This window comes from Rhinopithecus bieti, unplaced genomic scaffold (genome assembly GCF_001698545.2).
Source record: "Rhinopithecus bieti isolate Rb0 unplaced genomic scaffold, ASM169854v2 scaffold_32422, whole genome shotgun sequence".
Lineage (NCBI taxonomy): Eukaryota > Metazoa > Chordata > Mammalia > Primates > Cercopithecidae > Rhinopithecus > Rhinopithecus bieti.
In genome coordinates, this window is record NW_016814631.1 from 2,814,999 (window position 1) to 2,839,122 (window position 24,124).

At 38.8% G+C, this 24,124-nt stretch overlaps 1 protein-coding gene across 7 annotated transcripts in view; it reads right to left on the reverse strand.

Annotated features, from left to right (window-relative positions):
* STAU2 (staufen double-stranded RNA binding protein 2) overlaps positions 1-24,124 on the reverse strand; it is a 344,502-nt gene that overhangs the window by 132,687 nt on the left and 187,691 nt on the right. For all 7 annotated transcript variants that reach the window (XM_017851604.1, XM_017851602.1, XM_017851600.1 and 4 more), the window contains one exon: positions 3,720-4,027. In XM_017851604.1, the coding sequence (XP_017707093.1) occupies positions 3,720-4,027 (308 nt within the window). The remainder of the gene's footprint in view (positions 1-3,719; positions 4,028-24,124) is intronic.

Consider the following 24,124-nt stretch of genomic DNA (forward strand, 5'->3'; position numbering starts at 1 on the left):
AAAAAAAAAAAAAAAAGCTGCTGCAAATAGCCACCTTGATGATAACTATATGGATTGGAAAACATGAGGTATAGGAGAGATAAGAATAAATAGGAGAAAGGTTGATTCTCAGATTCTCAGGGAGACCAGTCACTACCCCCGACTTCCACCAGCCCCATCCCAATGTAATCTACACTAAAGTCATATTGTTAAAAAATAAGTACTTAAAAGAAGCCTGTGGCTACAAAAACCTGCTATTATCATATTGAACTCCACAAAAGGAGGCATATCAGTTGAAATGTATTAAGCGTGAATTATATTTGAAAAGGAAAATTTTAATTTAACTGACAGTCTCATCTTGCTGGAAACGGCATGATTATAATACAATAATGAGAGGCCCCTCCATAAAACACTCCTTGATTTTGGACAATAAACTAATTGTAGTTTAACTAAAACACCAACTAAGTGTTTCTTTATATTATTTATGTGAGGGAAAAAAAACCTAGTTTGTTTTACTATACTTGGAAGGTTTCACAAACAACACTGTTTCAGTGGATGATGCTCACAGAAGAGGCACAGAATAGCAAACTGAAATGAAATCCATCTAGAAGGGATGATTTACTAAAATAATCCACTTTCATTTTCAACCTAATTTTTAATGACTAGTTTAAACAAAGAAACCACTTACATCTAATATAATTAGCATAGAAAAGCATATTAAAGATGTGAAAATGTAGAATAATGCAAAGTACGACATGAAACAAATTATTTCACTTCAGTTCAAATGCACAGCATTTCAAGAGTGTCTTTTGCATAGTAAGTTTCTTTAAAAAGCTGAATGATTTTGAAACATTTTGCCATTGTAATAAAAGAGTACACAACAAGGAACCCTGAAACACTATGTAGGACTACAATTTTGAATGAGTTCTTATAAAATGTGAAGTTACAGAAGCATACGATTAGCCTGAACAACAAAGTCTGAAGTTCACAGAACTATTGAATAAAAACATTTAAAAGAATATAAACAAAATGTATTAATACTTGATAATACTTGAAAGAAATAAACATTCATTTCTGACAGAGATCCAAAAGGTTCGATTCTAAAATACGATAAAAACTTTAGGTGAGACCAAACAAGAATAAAAGAACTGCTGAGAATGTGCAAGTGTTGAGTCACATTCTGCTCTCTTAAGTCAGTTTTATTAATAACTTTAATTGTATAATAATTTTACCTATTTTGTAGGTTTAAAAGAATTTGAGCTTGGATACCTACAGTTGATCAAAGTAGCTTTCCGTAATGTATAAATTCAAATTAAAGACTGGGTGATGAAACAAAATTAAAAGTTAAAACAACTTTTGTTTTCAATACACTCACATATTTTTACTTTGTAATACAATATAGCTGTCACATACAATGACTCTAGTAGGTTTAAATCAAATTGGGATGGGCAAGGAAAGCCAAAGAAGGGTTTACACAATATTCAATAAGCAATAGTATCTGTTCCGTTTGCAATAAAATAAAAAAGTTCTAACCTAGAAACACAGAAAAAGAATTTATTGTGTTTAAGTTTCCGAAATAAAAGTAACAGAATAGCACATAATCTGTAACAAGCTGGTCCTATAATTTCTAAACTGCAGTCCAATTAAAACATTTAAGTAACAGAAACAATCTACATGTTTTTCTACCAGGTAAATATACCTGAGAGGGTAACCACAAAGAACCTTCTGCTGCAACATTATGAAGAAGGGCTATGCATGTGGCCGGACTAAGCCATTTCCCAGAGATTCTGCTCACTGCTTAGCTGCAGGTAGTGGTCCATCAGTGACACAGTATTTTACATCAATACCAGCTCATTCAACCAAAGAAGCACAGTAATATTTTAAAATCACCTGTTTATATTCATTAGTATGTAAAAATCACAATACACAGATTTGGAAACGTATAACGTGTCCATAAAAAAGAGTATATTTTGTCAGCATAAGCTTTTAAAAGGCTTAAGCAATGCAATAATGAGGGAAGCAGACTCTACGTGTTGACTACAGTGAAGATATGTTACAATTATAATTACTGTCGTTGCCAAGAGCTTAGAAATAAAACAAATTTAAAAAATTAAGATGTTCCGGTAGCAAAATTACATCTACTGTAACAATAGCTCCAAGCAAAAAATCAATTCAGAGCTTGAATGCAATTTGTGCTTTGTTTCTATAAGAATGCAGTGTTACTCTCAGACATTTCTAAATGACTAGATTCATAAATAAGCAGTGAATTTCTTTTCATCACAATTTATTTCTAATTCATCCTGTGCAGATTATAGACAGAACTAAAAATTACTTAGCTTTTTTCCAGTACTTTATATAAATCGAGATCTTTTTTAACAGTGATTTATTGTGTTTCTTAAGGTAAAACAACAAAAACAAATTCTAAAATTATAACTTTAAATTAAGTGGTTAAAATTTCAGATGACAGAGCCAATAACTGGTAACAGCTTCTTTAAGTTCATATTAAGAGTCCAATTAAAAACACTAACAACTACCTGGCAATAGTTTGAAAGAATCAGAAGGGTTCAGTGAAGGGAAAAAAAAAAATCCAAACATGCAAAATACTCCCCAAAACACATGACCTTCTTTTCATTTTATAATCTAGACTTGTAAAATTTTTATAAATACATGATCATTCTACACAATACAGATCTTCTAGAGCATTTCTAAAGGATATTACAGTTTTTGGTCTTAAGGAATAAAGACTAAGATGGAAAAGGAGATGAAAACAGTGAAATCTGAGAAAGCAATACTCTCTCTACACACAAGCAAACTGTAGTTCATCCAGTCAAGTTAGCGGTTACAGTTCAGTACATGATTTTCAAGGCAACTAAGAAATCAAGACAGACATTTCCCTTTCCTAGAGTTAACAATTCTTTTAAAAGTTCCGATGTATCCATAAAGGAGTGCTGATTTTTGTGGGGTTTTTTCCAAAAGGAAACAAAGAATAAATAAGGGAAAACAAGTTTCCATCCCTAAATTCACATACACAAGTTAAGTTAAACTACAAGCTAGTTTTAGACTACCCAGTGAAACAGAATTGTTGGTAGCATCTGAGGCAGATGCTACCCTTCCTAGTCAGTTCAAAACATGATCCAGTAAAACAAATACACATTGTTATGCCTCAAACAACTATAAAGCATTTCATTATTCTTCAAATATCATGTTTAATTAACTCCTAAGGTAACAGACTTCTAGAATGTTGTATCTTAATGGTGTACCTGAATCAATACTAGCAACAGAATGCAAAATTCAAAACTACAATAAAGGTAAAATCATCATAAAAAGAAATTCAATCCTTATGTAAAAAAGGGAGAACTGAGTGTGAAATACTAACACCAAATGTCTGAAGGCAGAATTTTTGTTTGTGGAAGACAGAGTGAAGAGATAGACACACCTAATCAAGATCAAGTGGAAGACAGTGAAGAGTATGAAAAATGCTTAAAAAAGAAAAGAAAAGAAGAAGGAAAATGGAAAAGAGACAGGCAGCAAAAGAATTACTAGACAGATCAAAAATAAGAGAAAATGAGGCATGTGCATACGGCTCTTTTTTTGTCTGTCCTTTGTGTTCCTAAATAACTTAAAATGTAAGTGGCATGTAGGCCATACTAGCAGGCAAGAATGAGCCTTGTGATGGATAGAGATGAAGGATCTGAGGCTAATGAATTGTTCTGTTTTTTGTTTTTGCTTTTAATTCATACCTGAAAGCCTTGAATCCTTGCTAAATATTCCAGTTGTTTTGAAGGTTGTACTGGAGAACAAGGGGGAGTAGGAGAACTTCCTTTTAAACCTATGGCTTCAGCTGTAGAAGATGTTCCGTTCATAAGGAGTTCCCTGGCAATTGTAGCTGAACTATTCGATGTGGGAGATATACTGAAGAAAGAGCTTGAAGGTTGGTTCATATCTTTGGGTGACAAATAGCCTAGAGTAGTGCCAGAGATTACTTTGTGGCGGCTGGCTTCCATCTCTTGATAAACATCAGGAGACAAATGAAGAATTCCTTTTGGAGCTATAAATAAAATGAAGAACACTGTTATTACACTTAAAATAATTAAAATAAAAACATGTTATAGTATTAACTCAATGGCTTTACTTGGTGTAGTTACAAAGAAATGAGAAATCCTGGCAATCAAGTATCTTTGTCATACTGTAGAGGCAACTGTAGTTTCTATTAAAAGGTGAATAATGTCTTGTTTCAATTTTCCTAAAATTAGAAGTTTAAAACATCCAAAAAAAGTGGTTTCAATGGGACCTGTGTGTAGTAGGGAAGCTATAAAGGGACAAGGGAAACTGATGTGTGAAAGTACACTGGGGGAGAAAATTGGGAATGTGCAGTGTCTTCACCCTGCATTTTAATATTTTATATCTCATAAAAGAGGCATGAAACCCCAACACATAGAGCAATTGAGGCACATCAGGTAAAATAAAGGCTTAATCAGACCAAATTTCTTTGGAGGTACAAATGCATGTATTCAACAGCCCAGTGGTCCTCTCACCTCCACAAGGATGTCCCATAGACAACTCTAACTCACAAACACATAAAAAAGCAAATGGGTGTCATCTCAAAACTAGCACTGTCTCTAACTTGCTTTGCTCATACCACCATGTGGCTGCTCGTGACCCAACCTAGACTCCTGGCAACCATCTCTGATTTACTCACAAGCAAGTAGTTATCATGTTGCTCAAACATCTCAAGAATTTGACCACTGCAGGGATTATCCAGTACATTAATTCAAGCCAGGCCATGGACAGGTTCTGTCCTCTGTCCATCAAGAGGAGTGAGGGCTGTGTCATCAGCTGATGGAGCTCAAACCATACCAGAGAAGCACTTTCCTTTGACTATCATTTGTCTCAGAGAAGTTTCAAACCACATTTCAAACTGCTTATTCTAATGTCTTTTGATCAGGTATCAATAATTCTCAAATGATATTATCTTTTAAAATTATTGGTAAGTCACCACTCATAGAGATGTGCTCTGAGAGACAAAACTTAATTCCCTGTTCTTGCCCCTTCCTCTCCTGATGCTAACCTTCTGATTCAAGCTTTCAGTGTTTCTCTGCTGCTAGGATTCTCAGTGTCCATTTCCCAAAATGTGTTCTATAACACAGTCCCCAAAGAAAATGGTTCCATGATAAATAAAAATCGAAAATAATGCAAATTACATAATACAAATGCCTTTTGTGAAATTAAAAATACACATTAGCATAGTGAAGAATCAGAAACCTCAAAGAACAAAAATCTATTCAACTTGGTTTAACCCAGGATTCGCAAGTTTACTTTATGTCTAAGCGTTTAACATAGCATGAATAAAACAGCTAACCCTTTGGGAAATGCTGGAGGCTAGCCCAACTCTCCTCTGACTGAGTCATTTCCAGTGACCTGTCTTTGAGATTGATGATCTTTTCTTCTGCTTGACATTGTCCGCTATTGAATCCCTCTGGTAAGTTTTTCAATTTATTGTATTTTTTAGCTCCATGCTTTCTGCTTGGTACTTTTAAAAGTTCTCTTTTTGTTGAAATTCTCACTTTTTTTCATGCATTGTTCACCAGACATCAGTGGGAATGTTTATAAGGATTACTTTGAATTCTCTGTCAGGTAAATTACGTATCTCCATTTCACTAGGGTCAGTTTCTTGAGATTTATCTCATTCCTTTATTTAGAAAACATTTTCCTGTTTCTTCACTTTTCCGTGATTCTCTGTATTTGTGTCTGCACATTACATAAGACAACCACTTCCTCCTAGGATTCATAAACTGGCCTCATACTGGAGAAGATCCTAACCAATCAGCCTGGACAGAGATTCTGGAGACCTCTCAAACTTTTATGCTAGTGTAATCCACCTTCTTTGTTTTTGGCAGTCCCCAAGCATCAGTCCCTTGCTTGTCTCAGTCCCATCAGAGCTCTGAGACAAGCAAGACTGAAGCCAATTCTTCAGGCAACTCCCAGATAAGTTGGGTCATTGGATACATGGCATACCTCTTTGACTCTCCAGGAAAAAGTTGAAAGCTGGAGCTTTTCAACTATTAGCTTTGTGCTTGGCTGAGCAGAGGATGGTGACCACCACCACCAGCCATCTCTGTCTTCATTGGCCCCGGGGTTGCTAAAATATGCCATGTCCTGTCAGCACTCTGAGACTTGCCAGACAGAAGCCAGTCTTCTGGGTAGCCCCAGAAAAGCTAAGGCATTGGATGCATAGTATACATCTTTCCCCTTCCAGGCAGAAAGAAGCTGCGGGTGGGGGGTAGTTGTCTTGATTATATGGCACTGCACTGTGGGTAGGGATTATGGCATGAGGGTGTCTTGAATTTCCCTGCTAATTAAGATCTGGCTGGTTTCATGCTCACCTGGCATACAGGAACCTCTTAACTGGTTTCTGGATTTCTCACAAAGAAAATCTGTCTATCAATTATTATTGAATTGCTGTGTTCCAGGGCCTCCTATTCTACCATTTTGCCAAGGCTAGAACATTCTCTTACTTAAAGGTCTTTCACCAGTTTATCAGTTACACTATAGAACCCAAACTCCTTAGGATAACCTAGGAAGCCCTTAATAATCTGTCTCCTACTTATCTCTCTATCTTTGTCTACTAAATATTTCATGAAGATCCCATGCTCCAGTCACACAGATATATCTAATACTCCAGGCTGTCTGATCCCAACACATCTTTATTTCTATCATTCAATTACACACATGCACATACCCTCTTAGTTAAGCTCCAACTGCTACTGTGCTAGTTAAGTTTCAGGCATCCTACCAACCAATACTGTCCAGACCTCAAGTCGTGCTCAGTCTATCAGGGGAGGAATGAAAATGGATAACACAATGTGATAGGGGTCTCACTAGAGATGGGTGGAGAGAGCAGTGGGAATGGGAAAGGAGAAGTGCTAAAAGCTCAGGGAAGGCTTGCTGGAGATGATGATGACAGTGAATTTCAAAGGATGAGGAGAATACAGCCAAGGAGGAAGAGGACTGATAAAAGATGGCCACCAGGAGCAAGGGCAGGGACCTGGAGAGTTTGTGTTCTAGGAAACCTTGGGCCATGCCTTATCACAAGAGCATACAGAGAGTCAGAATTGCAAATGCAGGTGGGGGCACACAGGGGCCAAGGTACAGGGAACTTTATCCTGATGCCATTAAGTATAAAAGAGTTTTGTAAGTATTTTTAAAAAATCTTTAAATAGCTTAAAATAATACAGACAGCCCTCTGCATGCATAAGTCCCATATCCCTGGATTCAACCAACTGTGGATAGAAAATATTTGCAAAGAGAAGCAACAACAAAAACAGAAAACCCCACACACAATAAAAAATAACAATGCAACAATAAAAAACAATACAAATTCAAAAACTAATATAGTAACTATTTACATAGCATTTACATCATATTTGATGTTGTATACTCTAGAGAAGATTTAAAGTATACTGGAATACGTACATAGGTTATATGCAAATATGATGTCATTTTCTATCAGGAACTTGAGCATCTGTGGATTTGGGTATCTATAAGGTGTCCTGAAACCAATTCTTCATGGATATCAAGGGATGACTGTATATCAATCGTATTTTATGTATTTTCTTTATTCCTTTAATGTTAGCTTTCAAATTCTGTACATTAACATGTGTTAGTTTTTTTATAATCAGGAAAAAATTTCAGTATTTTTTTACAAGAAAACATTATGCACTGGAAAAAATTAAGATAAATCTCATCAGCCAGAGGACATCACTTTCAACATTTTGCTTTAAAGACATGTTTTTAATCCTGTTTTATCTATGCACTTTTTAGCTGTCGTTTACTTGAAAAAACAACTTAAATACATAGGAATACCATATGATCCTGTCATTGTTTATAAAACAATATATTTCTACTGCTAATACTAAAAGTATAAAATTTCATTATATGAACTGTTTCTGGTTTGCTTTTTTTTTTTTTTTGAGACAGAGTCTCCCTCTGTCGCCCAGGCTAGAGTGCGCCTCCCAGGTTCAGGCCATTCTCCTGCCTCAGACTCCTGAGTAGCTGGGACTACAGGCGCCTGCAACCATGCCCAGCTAATTTTTTGTATTTTTAGTAGAGACAGGGTTTCACTGTGTTAGCCAGGATGGTCTTGATCTCCTGACCTCGTGATCTGCCTGCCTCTACCTCCCAAAGTGCTGGGATTACAGGGAACTGTTTCTTTAAACAATTCCATATCATCGGACATCTAATTTATCTCCAGTCTTTTGCAATTATAAACATAGTGATGAACATTCTTATAACTCAATTCTTATTCACATGAAAATTTATTTCCTCAAGTTAGAAGTGGAATTGCTAGTTGAAAGGATATTTTAGGGTTTTTGACACTAACAAATTGCCCTCCAAAGAAGTTGTACCAATATCAGACTCCCACAGAGACACATGAAAGCACCTTGTTTCCTATTTTGGCATGGGGAATTACTATTTAAAAATCTTAAGGCAGGGCACTGTGGTTCATGCCTGTAATCCCAGCACTTTGGGAGGCCAAAGCTGGCGAGTCACAAGGTCAGGAGTTTGAGACCAGCCTGGCCAACATGGTGAAACCCCGTCTCTACTAAAAATGCAAAAAATTAGCTGGACATAGTGGCGGGTGCCTGTAATCCCAGCTACTTGGGAGGCTGAGGCTGGAGAATCGCTTGAAGCCAGGAGGCGGAGGTTGCAGTGAGCCAAGATCGCACCACTGCACTCCAGCCCAGGCAACTTCACCTCAAAAAATATATATATATTTGCCAGTTATCAACAGTAACAGAAAGCAGGTCAGTGATTGTCTGGGGAGTAGAGTTGGTGGGAGTGATAGATTGCAAAAGGGCATGAGAAATCTTTTGGGGAGATGAAAATGTCAAGACTGATTAAACTGTAGACATTATGTACAGTTTATCATCCTTCAATTATACCTCAATAAAGTTGTAAAAAAAACATTGCCAATTTGCTAAATGGAGTGTCATATTACTGATTTTTGTTTTTTACTATCTGCATAAACATTATATACATTTTAAAGAATAACTTAAATGTTACAACTCTAACTTCTATACTCAATTTTAAAAAATCAAGAAACTTAACAGCATTACTTCAGTATTGTTATTATACAGGACTAATGGGTTTGCCAATAGCAATATTATAAAGCAACAAAAATGCTCTCCACAGTCTAGAGAGGCATTACCTCACAGCATAAGAACGTGGAGTTCAGGCTCTCTTATTCTACAGTAAAGCCTGAGTCGACTTTTCTTCACATATAGAGAAGATTACTTTCTACAGAGTTCAACTAACAGACTGGTCATAGAAATAGCATAAAGACATAGATTTATGTGGTCAAGAACTGAATGACTTTTAACTTGAACATCAGTAACAGTATTTGGATGGGTCATAATTCACTTAGGATCTTCCTGTTGTAAATTTAAGTTGCTTTACAATAGTATAAAGATCTACAAGTAGAATCAAAGAGTAATTTAGGGTATGCATATTTAAGGACCTTAAATTTATTTTGCCAATTAAGTGTCTCCCAAAAACCTACCCCAATTCATACTTCTATTAGTAGGATGTGACTGTTTTCCCACACTTCTCCCATGACGGGTTTCAGTTACTCTAAATAATCACGGCCACTCTACAATAATTCATTGTTAATTTATTTTTGTTCAGTTACTGCTCGGGATAAACTTTTTCTCATGTAACTACTTTAGGTCTGTGCCTTCTCTGACCTCAATTTTGCTCATGGACTTCAACTATTACACCTCCCTCACTCAGGCTTGTAACATCCATTATATTCATTCACCCTTTATCTGGAGAGGTCCTGAACCCATTCTGCCATGATCTATCTTTTGTCCCTGATTTTCCCTTTGATGCTCCCATCTTGGTACAGTCTATAACCACAGTACACAGCTACAATGCAGATACAATATGGGCACTGTTCCAGTACCTTACTTCTCATTTAATTCCCATAACAACCATATGAAATGGGCATGATTACTTTCCTTACAGATGAAAAATACTGAAGCATGAAGAAGATATGAAACTCTACCAAGGTCATACGGATAATAAGCAGCAATGCTAGAATTTGACTCCAGGCAGTCTGACTCTTGAGTTTGAATACTTAACCATTACATTAAATAGCCTCCTAAAAGAACAGGTAGGAAACTAAATGCAACATCCTACCAGCTCCAAACCCCTAAGGCTTAATCCAGTAAGTAAATGCCGGGGGTTTGCCCAGATTGGCTCCAAGGATGACCCATGTCATGATGGGTCATCATGATGTCCCTAGATGTTCCAGAGATAAGCTCACCAAAATCTCACTGAAGTATATGGAGTTTATACATGATTTTAAAGGTCTGAAGTTGCCAGGGACTGTGATATCTTATAAGAAATGCCCACTTGACATGTTTTTGCTCAGTAGATCTGTGCTTCTTTCAGATGGGTATGTGAATCCTCTGGCATACAAATCTTCCTGGAGCATCTTTATGGAGCTCCAGTTATTACGGAAGAGTTGAAGAGGGAGTTCTGAATTAGAGAACTCTTAAAAGGTTTTATAAGCGAACTGGAGAACCTTGCCTTTCAATGATCACTGATGTCATAACTCTTTCAGAGATGCTGAAGAAGATAAATGTTTATGAGTAGCAAGTGGTATCAGAGGTATTAAAACATGGTAAGCCAATGCAGCAAGAAAGATAATGCCACTGATCCAAATGATTAATGCCACTCCACTGGAACTCCCAGTTTCTCTCAAAGTCCTTGGAATAGGCATAGCTATTTCACAATAAAATAATTTCTTTTCATTTTTCACAGCAAAGCTTTGAAAAAAAAATCTTTGTTTCCATTGCCAGCTTGAATTTATGCCTCAATAATGTTAGACTATAAATTTGTTTATAAATACCCAACTATCCAATAATACTCAAGCTCACTTTGCTACAGTGAGGTTTTCACAATAAAAAATTATAATTAAAAATTCTTAAGAACTAGAAGCAGGGGCTTCTGGTTCAAAACTGTTAATGTGAGAAATGAACAATAGCATGATTATCCATCTTTAGTGATTTTTAAAAATCATTTATATGAGAACTGGTAGGGCTCCAAGTAAGGTCTGCAGTCTAGTTCATTGTATTATGACAATTTCCTGGTTTTGAAAACGTACTATAGTTATATATGACATCGCCACTGGAAGAAGTTGAGTGACGGGTACATGCAACCTCTTTGTACCATTCTTACAACTTCTTGTGAGCCTATCATTATTACACTTTTAAAAGTTTTTTTTGAAAGCACCGTTTTACGCTGCTCTGGGCCTCTCCCTCAATATAGAGATCCCGGAACAGGGTAGTGCTGGGGACACCAAAGTGGGAAGGACGGGCGGTAGCACCAGTCCTACATATAGCCCTGAGGATAAGCAGGGCTGGCACTGGCAATGCCTGCTCCTTGACAGCTTTGCTCACAGCCTTTGCCTAATGCACAGGCCCTGGCTCCCAAGGCTCTAGGTGGTTGACTTTTAGCTACATGAAAGCAAGGATGATCCTGATGGCAGCGTGGGCCTCATAGTCGGGACCTTGTTCTCTCCCAGGGTAGCCTGAGGCCACGTATCAGGTAAGAGTACATGTGACCCAAGGGAGCCTACTGGACCACCATGGTCATGTCCCTGAAGGTCAGGGACAGGTGGAATGCATCCTTGGCATGATCTTTAGCTACTAGACTGATGTGAGCTACAGAAGTCCCCCTTCCTGCTGCCCTGTTGTTGGGATCAAATGGAACACGTAGTATTTGTATGTGACTCCACCTCTTCTTTTACATACAGCTCACTGCCAATCTGGTCTTCCAGCTGAGACCCTCAGACCCTTAGTTCTGCCTAATTTTCAAGCCAAATATACAGTACTTATAAAGTCAAAAATCAACAATGCAAAATTTAAAATAAACTCTTGTGGACAACTAAAAAGAGAAAATGTTGGCTAAGAGCAAAACAATGAAAACAATAAAAAAAAGGTAAATAATTTGTTAGAGGTTTCTTCTTAAGATCAGTTTCAGAATCATCTTGGAAACAAAAGAGACACTAAAAAAACAGTCATTACTAAACAGAATTTTTTTTTTTTTTTTTTTGAGACAGAGTCTCGCTCTGTTGCCCAGGCTGGAGTGCAGTGGCACGATCTCGGCTCACTGCAAGCTCCGCCTCCCAGGTTCACGCTATTCTCCTGCCTCAGCCTCCCGAGTAGCTGGGACTACAGGCACCCGCCACCACGCCCAGCCAGTTTTTTACATTTTTAGTAGAGACGAGGTTTCACCGTGTTAGCCAGGATGTTCTCAATCTCCTGACCTCATGATCCGCCCGCCTCGGCCTCCCAAAGTGTTGGGATTACAGGCATGAGTCACCACACCCGGACAAAATGATGCATTTTAATGTGCTCAAAAAGCATAACCTGAAGAGTGGTGAAATTAACCTTGCTCTTACCCTTAAAGTTGAACAGAAGCACTGATTTTGTTAATTTGTGCATTTTATTGATCTTTTTTTTTTTTTTTTTTTTTTTTTTTTTTTTTTTTTTTGCTACATTTGCTACAAGCTCCGCCTCCCGGGTTTAGGCCATTCTCCTGCCTCAGCCTCCCGAGTAGGTGGGACTACAGGCGCCCGCCACCTCGCCCGGCTAGTTTTTTGTAGTTTTAGTAGAGACGGGGTTTCACCGTGTTACCCAGGATGGTCTCGATCTCCTGACCTCGTGATCCGCCCGTCTCGGCCTCCCAAAGTGCTAGGATTACAGGCTTGAGCTACTGCGCCCGGCCGTGAAGGGTTCTTAATTTGGTGAATGTTTATTAATAAAATTACTGACAAAGAACTTTTCAGGAAGATGTTTGCCTTTTGGTGAACACAGTACCAAAGGGAAAATGCACTTAGTCCAGTCTTGCCCCCAAAAAGGCAGAATCCCAGGTCATGACACAGCATCCAGCACACCTCCGAGAGGACGGAGGAGGAATACAAAATAGTAAATAATACATATTCCTCAAAACACTAAAAATGAACAGAAACAACAGCAATAAAGGTTCTTCAAAAATGTTTTAAAGATCAATTTATGATGAACTGGGAAATGCCTTTGGAAAGCTTGTAACTTAGTCAAATAAAAGTGTGAGTGAGTTTTCAAATTCAGGACTGGCTGCTATTTTTTCTTTAAAACAGGAAAATGAAAAGCATGTGATAACAAAGAATATGAACCTGGTTATGGTGAATAAATTCATCATTCATCTTTTTTTTTTAAACCTTACACAAATGTAGTAATTTACACTTTTGCCAGAAATTTTATTTAACAAGAAGATTCTGGAGCCCAAAATGAGTCATGCAAATCAAAGAACAGTCTGGCAGGCGTTATTAATAGTGATACAAGGGTCCCTAAATAGTTTGCAATAGGTTGACTTCACAACAAGGGCGGTGCACATTGTATATGACTCAGAGTCAATACGGTGCATGGAAGTGATTGGGGAGTTCAGGAACTCCCCAGAGGCACATTCACCACTCATCTTAATAATAAGGAAGATTTCACTTAGTTGGCTTATTTAGTAGAAATTCTTTTCAAGGCTCAGCTTTTCAATAAAGACACACTGTGACTACTTCTACTAAGTAAGACAAAAAGGTTGCTGTGAAAATGATGTTTGAGAGCAGCTTGTGAGGATAATGAGTCATCTTCAATTTTTAGTTTATTTAAGTGGGGTTAAAATGTTGCTCGTAAAATAAAGATCACTCTTGGTTGTTTCTTCTCAGAAAAACTCCATTAGTTATGATTTCCCTAAGACAGAAAAACACCAAAAATTGGATTAAACAAGTCTGACATATGACACAAGTGACCTGATCTCTCAGCAGGAAGAAACACATACTGAAATGTCTACCGCAACAGCTTCCAAACACTGCACCACAACACTCCTCTGCCAGGATTCCTATTGCTTGTTCCAAATGCTTTGCATATGTTAGTTTAGTAATCCTCACAATGACCCCCAAGAAGTAGGGACTATGAATATCCCCATTTTACACTTAAAGGCCCTGAAACACAGGTAATATGACTGGCTTAAAGTCACAGCCACCAAGTGGCAGGTGTTGGGGCCAGTATCCAGGCATCTGGCTACAGTCAGCACATATACTACCTTTCAGTAGTAAAACAAATAACAAACAAAGAACTACTGTTCTTATATCTATACATTTAAGAAGTTCTGGGCATTAGGATTCTTGAAACATTCTAACACCATGATAGAGACAAGAAACTGTCAAGATATTGAACTTCATTTCTTCATTTCAGACCTATTTTCTAGGCTTAATGAACCTCAGTCTCTCCTCTCATAGTAAAAGGAAAGATGGAGGCCAGTGCAGTGGCTCACACCTGTGATCCCAACACTTTGGGAGGCCAAGGCAGGAGGATCACTTGAGGCCACAAGTTTAAAACCAGCCTGAGCTATACAGTAAGGAGCTGTCTCCACAAAAAATTAAAACTTTAGCTGGGCATGGTGGCATGCACCTGTAGTCCCAACTACTCAGGAGGCTGAGGCAGGAGGATCCCTTGAGCAGAGGAGTTCAAGGCTGCAGTGAACTGTAATGGCATCTCTGCACTCCAGCTTGGACACACTGTCTCTTTAAAAATGACAGAAAGAGAGAGACAGACTGATTGAGATTTTCTCATTGTAAAACCACCCACTGGGAAAAATGTAAAAATAATGCACTTGGCCATTTTCACAATTCTGTTTGTGGGAAGAAAGTAACTTCAAATATTAGGTTCGCATAAAGAAAAACTTAAGTACAGCCTTAGGATGAAACAACTCAACCCACAAAACACTTTCTTACGATTCTCCTTATATGATCTAATTATGATTTAACAATTTACTACAAATTAGTCTATATATTATTCAGAAACTTATGGAAGATTCCACAATACTGTTAATAAACACAACTAACTGGAATTGTATAAACTGTACTGGGCGGGGTGCAGTGGCTCACACCTACAATCAGCACTTTGGAAAGCTAAGGCAGCAAGGGCTGCTTGAGCTCAGGAGTTTAAGACCAGCCTGGGCAACACAGCAAAACCCCATCTCAAAACTATATTTTTTAAATAAAATATATATATATTAAGTACTTATCCAATTTTAAATTTTCTTGTAAAAATAACAAATTCACTTTTAGAACCAGGAAAGAAGCAGCCTAGCAAGGAAGAAAATTTAGACAAAACACACCTTAGTCCAGCCAAATACACACAAAAAAACCTGTTCTCCCACTTTTATCTATGTATCAAAGGCAGAGAAGGACTTTCACCCTTGCAAAGCTGTAACAAATCTCCCCAACTTCCCTGATGTGGTAGTGTCAGAAAAAACTGAGTAGTGTCAGTGGAGATCATGTAGGGACACTAAACTTCTACCCCTACCTACCCCCCTCCCCTCCATGCTGGAGTGGTGTCAGGAGAGAATAAAGGAGAATCAGAACTAGTGGGAACAATGTCACCTCACTATGGTGTCAGTGGAGACCATATGGGGACCAGAATTTCCACTCAATCCAGGGTTGGGGGTGGGGGAGATGGTATGGCTATAACAGCGCAACATGAGGGACTGTTATGGTGACAGGACTATTCTGTATCATATTTATATTAATACCTTAGTTGTGATATTGTACTACAGTTCTGCAAGATGTTACCAGAGATAAACAAGGCAAAGTGTCCACAGCATCTCTTTGTATTTTTACAACTGCATGTGCATCTACAATTTTCTCAAATTAAAATTTTTATTAATTATATTTTAATTTATCGTAGAGACAGGATCTTGCTATGTTGCCCAGGCTGGTCTTAAGCTCCTGGCCTCTCACTTCAACCTCCCAAAGCATTGGGATTACAGGTGTGAGCTACCATGCCTGGCCATCAAAATAAAAAGTTTAATAAAAAAGAAGTCTTGGGTGACACCAACAAGAGGGTAGAACAGGAAGTCCCAGCCCTTATTCCTCACTCATACATTGATTTAACAATGACATACAGACCAAAATACCTTTTTGAGAATTCCAGAATCCAGTTAAGAAGTTGCAGTACCCCAGAGGTGCACAAAGCCAAGAACGGCCACACTGAAACATTTTAAGAACAATTTCACTTTACCCACACCAGCCCCCTAAGTCAGCATAACTTAGTGCCAGGAGACAGCATTCCAGATCACAACTTCTCCCTTGGGGTAAAGATGAGTAGAATGTGCATCCAACATTTTAGGTTTCGAAGGGCTTCCCAAAAGACTAATTTTTGTCTTGCTTCACTTGGAGTGCTGACAGAGCCAGTGTATTTTGAATAGCTTGGATATTTAGTTTTCCCAGCACCATTTGTTGAAAATGTGGTACCATACAGCATGGAATACTATGCAGCCATAAAAAAGAATGAGATCATATCCTTTGCAGGGACATGGATGGAGCTGGAGGCCATTACCCTTAGCAAACTAACACAGGAACAGAAAATCAAATACTGCCTGTTCTCACTTATAAATAGGAGCTAAATTATGAGAACACATGAACACATAGAGGGGAACAACACACACTGGAGCCTATCAAAGGGTAGAGGGTGGAGGGTGAAAAGAGGTAGAGGATCAGGAAAAATAACTAACAGGTACTAGGCTTCATACCTGGCTGATGAAATAATCTGTATAACAAGCCCCCATGACACAGTTTACCTATATAACAAACCTGCACGTGTACCCCTGAACTTAAAAAAAGAAAGTTAAAAAAAAGAAAATATACTCAGTGGGTCCTCAAATAATGTTGTTTTGTTCAACATCATTTTGTTATAATATTGATGAGAAAAAAATCAAATCCCACCTGGGGCCACTGTCTTATGTGGAGTTCTCATGTTCTGCCCATATCTGGATAAGTTTTCTCCAGATCCTCCAGTTTCATCCCACATTTAAAAGATATGCACATTAGGTTCACTGGCAGGTCTAAGTTGTCCCAGTATGAGTGTCGTGTGTGTGTGTGAGTGTGTATGTGTGTGTGTGTGTGTGCGCATGCATGCACGCATGCACACATGTCCTGGTATGGAATGGCACCTGTCCAGAGTTGGTTCTTGCCTCTGCTCCCTAAGCTGCTAGAATAGGCTCTGACCAACCTCAATCCTGAACTGTAACAAGTGGGTTAGAAAATGAATGACTGAATGAATATAAATTAATGTAAAATCAAAATCTGTAAAATGCATGATAATCATATAATAGGGTTTGGCTCTGTGTCTGTACTCAAATCTCATGTGGAATTGGAATTCCCAGTGTTGGAGGAGGGGCCTGGTGGGAGGTGATTGAATCATGGGGGCGGACTTCCCCCTTGCTGTTCTCCTGATAGAGTTTTCACAATATCTGCCTGTTTGAAAGTGTGTAGCGCCTCTTGCTCGTTCTCTCTCTCCTGCTGGCCATGTGAATATGTGCTTGCTTCCCTTTTGCCATCTCCCACAATTGTAAGCTTCCTGAGGCCTTCCCAGAAGCAAAATCCTGAACAGCCTGCAGAACCATTAGCCAATTAAACCTCTTTTCTTTATAAATTACTCAGTCTCAGGTATGTCTTTATAGCACTGTGAGAACAGATGAATACATCATACAAACGCACAACAATAAACAACACAGTATGCAAGTGTTCAGTGAGCCCACCATATTTGTTATTGTTTGTTTTTGAATTGTGTGGTGGTAGGAAGTACTCCTTACAACTTTCACTTTGCAAACATTTATTCTTCGATTTAACCCACCACCACTATGACTGCCATCACTCACATTGAGTAAACAATTATCTTGTTTTTATTAAACTTTCTTAATTGTATATGTAAGCTCATTATTTATTTCACTGTTTAATACTGCAATTTGGGTCTTTATTGAGAAGTTTGGTGATATTTCTCTAATCACAAATATGTTATAAGAACTTAACTCTTGGCCGGGCGCGGTGGCTCAAGCCTGTAATCCCAGCACTTTGAGAGGCCGAGATGAGTGGATCACGAGGTCAGAAGATCGAGACCATCCTGGTCTACACGGTGAAACCCCGTCTCTACTAAAAAATACAAAAAACTAGCTGGGCGAGATGGCGGGCATCTGTAGTCCCAGCTACTCGGGAGGCTGAGGCAGGAGAATGGCGGGAACCCGGGAGGCGGAGCTTGCCGTGAGCTGAGATCTGGCCACTGCACTCCAGCCTGGGCGACACAGCGAGACTCCGTCTCAGAAAAAAAAAAAGAACTTAACTCTTGTTTATATCAATCAACCTATGGTAAAACTGATTCGTTATATGTCATTTCACTTAAAGTAGTGGTTTCCAAGAACCTATCAATGATGTTAAGTAAGAACTTATTAATGTTTTTTAATGGTAAAGCAAAAAAAGAAGTCTAATGTTCTGTATTAACACAAAATGTAATAAAGTAAAAACAACAATAGTACATTGGTAAATGCAGCAGACTAGAGCCCAGCTAACTGGGTTTGAGTTGAGGCAGCAGATATTCTCCTTATCATGTTTTCTTCAACTGTAAAATGAATTAGTCTTAAGGAACTTGAAAATCTCTTTCGGCTCTAATAATCTATGAATCATCTTAACACGAACCAGAAAGCTTGGAATAAAAGAACACACTTGAATAACATCACCCAAAAAGCCTGTTGAGTGTTTTTTAAATTTGACTATTACTAAAGTTTTAAATCTTAAGAAAATCAAGTAATGTAGATGGCTGTGTCACTGATGTAATAATAGTTAAAACAAACATTTCACAGCTTCTCAGCCATTTAGTGCTTTTACATGATCCACCCAAATATCAATCTGGTATCTGAAACAATAATTTGAACATTTTCCATGTAATAAAACATCTTAAATGTTTTATAAAAAATCCTGGTACATGACATATAAAACATTCTTTCAAAATAATGCATACTTAATTTTAGTGGAATTTCTTAAAAACACTATTCTCTTTTTTTCCTTTAATTACTAGCAAATGATATATCTGGAAATAAAGGTGCTGTCTAGTGGCAACTGTAGAGACCCTGGAGTCAGAAGACATGAGTTCAAGTCTTCACTACCTTTAACTAAGAGTGTCTTTAGACCTATTATAAAAACAACTGAGTCTCAATTTTCCTGTATATAAAACATGAGGCTGGACATTCTCCAACCTTTTCACACTTAGGACTCCTTATGTTGTTTTTCTTCTATGCATACCATGCTTAAAGGATCTGTCTTTCAGACAGACTGCATTTATTAAGTAATAATAAATCATTTTTCCAAGACTGCCAACCTGAGATTCAGAATATCTTGAGGTCTGAATTCAAATAAAATTCTAACCCAAAGCAAAGCAATCTACTAAGAGTAACTGTATTATTTCCATTAGGTTGCTGAAATACTAATTATTCACCATTATTATATTGAGTCCAACAATACCACGCTGAGTATCTCAGTTCTGGATGATACATAAATTCCTAGCATTCTAATTGTTATATGTTATAAACTACTCAAAAGATCATTAATACAGTGGGGGAAAGAAGTGAAAATGTAATCTTTCATTTGCTCAAATACTGAGCACCAACAATGCCAGATACTGTGCTATATGCTTTGCTTTTTAAGATTTAAAAAAAAGGCCTGTAATCCCAGCACTTTGAGAGGCCGAGGCGGGCAGATCACCTCAGGTCAGGAGTTCGAGACTAGCCTGACCAACATGGAGAAACCCCATCTCTACTAAAAACACAAAATTAGCCAGGCGTGGTGGCACATGCCTGTAATCTCAGCTACTCGGGAGGCTGAGGCAGGAGAATCACTTGAACCCGTGAGGCGGAGGTTGTGGTGAGCCAAGATTGCACCATTGCACTCCAGCCTGGGCAATAAGAGCAAAATTCCATCTCAAAAGAAAACCACAAAAAACAAAGATTTAAAAAATTGATATTTTTTTCAAATAACACTTGTCTCTTATTTTTTATTTTTTGTTTTTTTAAATGAAGTCTCACTCACTCTGTGGCCCAGGCTGCAGTGGTACAATTTGTGCTCACTGCAACCTCCACCTCCCAGGTTCAAGCAATTCTCCTGCCTTGGCCTCCTGAGTAGTTGGAATTACAGGCATGTGCCACACCATGCCTGGTAAATTTTCGTATTTTTAGTAGAGATGGAGTTTCACCGTGTTGGCCAGGCTGATCTCAAACTCCTGACCTCAAGTAATCTGCCCACTTCAGCCCCCGAAGTGCTGGGATTACAGGCATCCCATCTTTTCTTATTTGCCGGGTTGGGGGGAGTGGGGAGTTGGGTGGGATGGTGGTGTTTATCTTATATATGGACTCGTCTTTCAAGAAGCAATTTCATCTTTAAAAACTACTGAAATCATCAATAATATCAAAAAGGGTACAACATAGTGAATAAATACTTTCTAAACAAATGGAAGAATGAATGATGCATTAACATTACACAAATAAGTTTTAGGGAAACTATCCACACTGCCTTCCTGAACCTTAATAGTTTTCAACCATATAGTTAGTTCCCTGTTGCTTCTTTTAGTGCTTCATAATTGATGCTCTGACTACTCTGACACCTCTTATTTCTGTTGCCAAGCAAGGAGATTTTTGTCTTTTCAATTACTTGTACTCCATGTAGTATGGTAAGAAGATTATAGACCAAGTACATTTTTATTCACATTTGTTTAAACACACATTGCTTTAAACTGACTCATGTTAAAACACAAGAAACACTCAATGATTAAGCTGGGTGCAGTGGCTCACGCCTATAATCTTAACACTTCGGGAAGCCAAGGCAGGATGACTTGAGGCCAGGAGTTTGAGACAAGCCTGAGCAACTCCGCAAGACTTTGTCTCTAGCGGGGGTGGGGGAGAAAAAAAGCTGGGTGTGGTGGCATGTGCCTGTAGAATTAGATACTTGAAGGGTTGAGGCAAGAGGATCCCTTGAGCCCAGGAGTTCAAGTCTGCAATGAGCTATGATCACGCCACTGCACAACTGACAAAAATTTGCAAACAGCGCGAGACCCTGTCTCAAAAAAAAAAAAAAAAAGACAACGATTAAAACTGGCACATAAATAGTTAGATGAACAGAGGAGAATAGAAAGTCTGGAATAATGCCAAGTTCCTAATCTTAGTATATGGTAAGAGTGAAGTCTCAATGCAGTGGGGAATAAAGTTGGGTCCATACCTTCAGTATAAATAACAGACGGATCAAGACTTCAACATTTCAAAAAATGAAACTATAAAAAGTTCCAGAAGATAATTTAAAAGAAATGTTTTGATTGGAGGTTCCAAGATGGCCAAATAGGAACAGCTCCAGTCTGCAGCTTCCAGCGTAAGTGATGCGGAAGACAGGTGATTTCTGCATTTCCAACTGAGGTACCGGATTCATCTCACTGGGGCTTGTCAGACAGTGGGTACAGCCCACGGAGGAGGGCGGTGCATCATCTCACCCAGGAAGCACAAGGGGTCAGGGAATTCCCTTTCCTAGCAAAGGGAAACTGTGACAGACGGTACCTGGAAAATCAGGACACTCCCACCCTAATACTGCGCTTTTCCAAGTCTTAGCAAACGGCTCACTAGGAGATTATATCCTGTGCCTGGCTCGGAGGGTCCCATGCCCACGGAGCCTCGCTCACTGCTAGCAGAGCAGTCTGAGATCAAACTGCAAGGTGGCAGTGAGGCTGGGGGAGGAGCGTTCGCCACTGCTGAGGCTTGAAAAAAAACAAAGCAGCCAGGAAGTTTGACCTGGGCGGAGCCCACTGCAGCTCAAGGAGGCCAGCCTGCCTCTGTAGACTCCACCTCTTGGGGCAGGGCACAGCTAAACAAAAGGCAGCAGAAACTTCTGCAGACTTAAACGTCCCCATCTGATAGCTTTAAAGAGAGTACTGGTTCTCCCAGCACAGAGTTTGAGATCTGAGAATGGACAGACTGCCTCCTCAAGTGGGTCCCTGACCCTTGAGGAGCCTAACTGGGAAATACCTCCCAGTAAGGGCCGACTGACACCTCATACATCCGGGTGCCCCCTGAGACGAAGGTTCCAGAGGAAGGATCAGGCAGCAACACTTCTGCAATATTTGCTATTCTGCTGACTCTGCTGGTGATACCAAGGCAAACAGGGTCGGGAGTAGACCTCCAGCAAACTCCAAAAACCTGCAGCTGAGGGTCCTGACTGTTGGAAGGAAAACTAACAAACAGAAAGGACATCCACACCAAAACTCCACCTGTACGTCACCATGATCAAAGACCAAAGGTAGATAAAACCAAAGATGGGGAGAAACCAGAGCAGAAAACCTGAAAATTCTAAAAATCAGAACGTCTCTTCTCCTCCAAAGGAATGCAGCTCCTGGCCAGCAATGGAACAAAGCTGGACAGAGAATGACTTTGACGAGCTGACAGAAGGCAGCTTCAGACGATCAGTAACAACAAACTTCTCCGAGGTAAAGGAGAATGTTCGAACTCATCGCAAAGAAGCTAAAAACCTTGAAAAAACATTAGACGAATGGCTAACTAGAATGAACACTGTAGAGAACACCTTAAATGATTAGATGGAGCTGGAAACCATGGCACAAGAACTATGTGATACATGCATGAGTTTCAGTAGCTGATTTGATCAAGTGGAAGAAAGGGTATCAGTGATTGAAGATCAAATGAATAAAATGAAGTGAGAAGAGAAGTTTAGAGAAAAAAGAGTAAAAAGAAATGAACAAAGCCTCCAAGAAATATGGGATTATGAGAAAAGGCAAAATCTACGTCTGATTTGTGTACCTGAAAGTGACAGGGAGAATGGAACCAAGTTGGAAAACACTCTGCAGGATATTATCCAGGAGAACTTTCCTAACCTAGCAAGACAGGCCAACATTCAAATTCAGGAAATACAGAGAACACCCCAAAGATACTCCTTGAGAAGAGGAACTCTAAGACACATAATTGTCAGATTCACCAAAGTTGAAATGAAGGAAAAAATGTAAAGGGCAGCCAGAGAGAAAGGTCGGGTTACCCAGAAATGGAAGCCCACCAGACTGACAGTAGATCTCTCGGCAGAAATTCTCCAACCCAGAAGAGAGTGGAGGCCAATATTCAGCATTCTTAAAGAAAATAATTTTCAACCCAGAATTTCATATCCAGCCAAACTAGGCTTCATAAGTGAAGGAGAAATAAAATCCTTTACAAACAAATGCTGAGAGACTTTGTCACCAACAGGCCTGCCTTACAAGAGCTCCTGAAGGAAGCACTAAACACAGAAAGGAACAACTGGTACCAGCCATGGCAAAAACATGCCAAATTGTAAAGACCATCAATGCTAGAAGAAACTGTATCAACTAATGAGCAAAATAACCAGCTAACATCATAATGAGAGGATCAAATTCACACAAAACAATATTAACCTTAAATGTAAATGGGCTAAATGCTCCAATTCAAAGACACAGACTGGCAAATTGGATAAAGAGTGAAGACCCATCATTGTGCTGTATTCAGGAGACCCATCTCACATACAGAGACACACATAAGCCCAAAACAAAAGGATGGAGGAAGATCTACCAAGCAAATGGAAAACAAAAAAAAAAAGCAGGGGTTGCAATCCTAGTCTCTGATAAAACAGACTTAAACCAACAAAGATCAAAAGAGACAAAGAAGGCCAATACATAAAGGTAAAGGGATCAATTCAACAAGAAGAGCTAACTATCCTAAATATATGTGCATCCAATACAGGAGGACCCAGATTCATAAAGCAATCCCTTAGAGACCTACAAAGAGACTCAGACTCCCACACAATAATAATGGGAGACTTTAACACCCCACTGTACACATTAGACCGATGAACGAGATAGAAAGTTAACAAGGATATCCAGGACTTGGACTCAGCTCTGCATCAAACAGACCTAATAGACATCTACAGAACTCTCCACCCCAAATCAACAGAATATACATTCTTCTCAGCACCACATCACACTTATTCCAAAATTGACCACATAGTTGGAAGTAAAGCACTCCTCAGCAAATGCAAAAGAACCGAAATTATAACAAACTGTCTCTCAGACCACAGTGCAATCAAAGTAGAACTCAGGATTAAGAAACTCACTCAAAACCACTCAACCACATGGAAACTGAACAACCTGCTCCTGAATGACTACTGGGTACATAACAAAATGAAGGCAGAAATAAAGATGTTCTTTGAAACCAATGAGAACAAAGA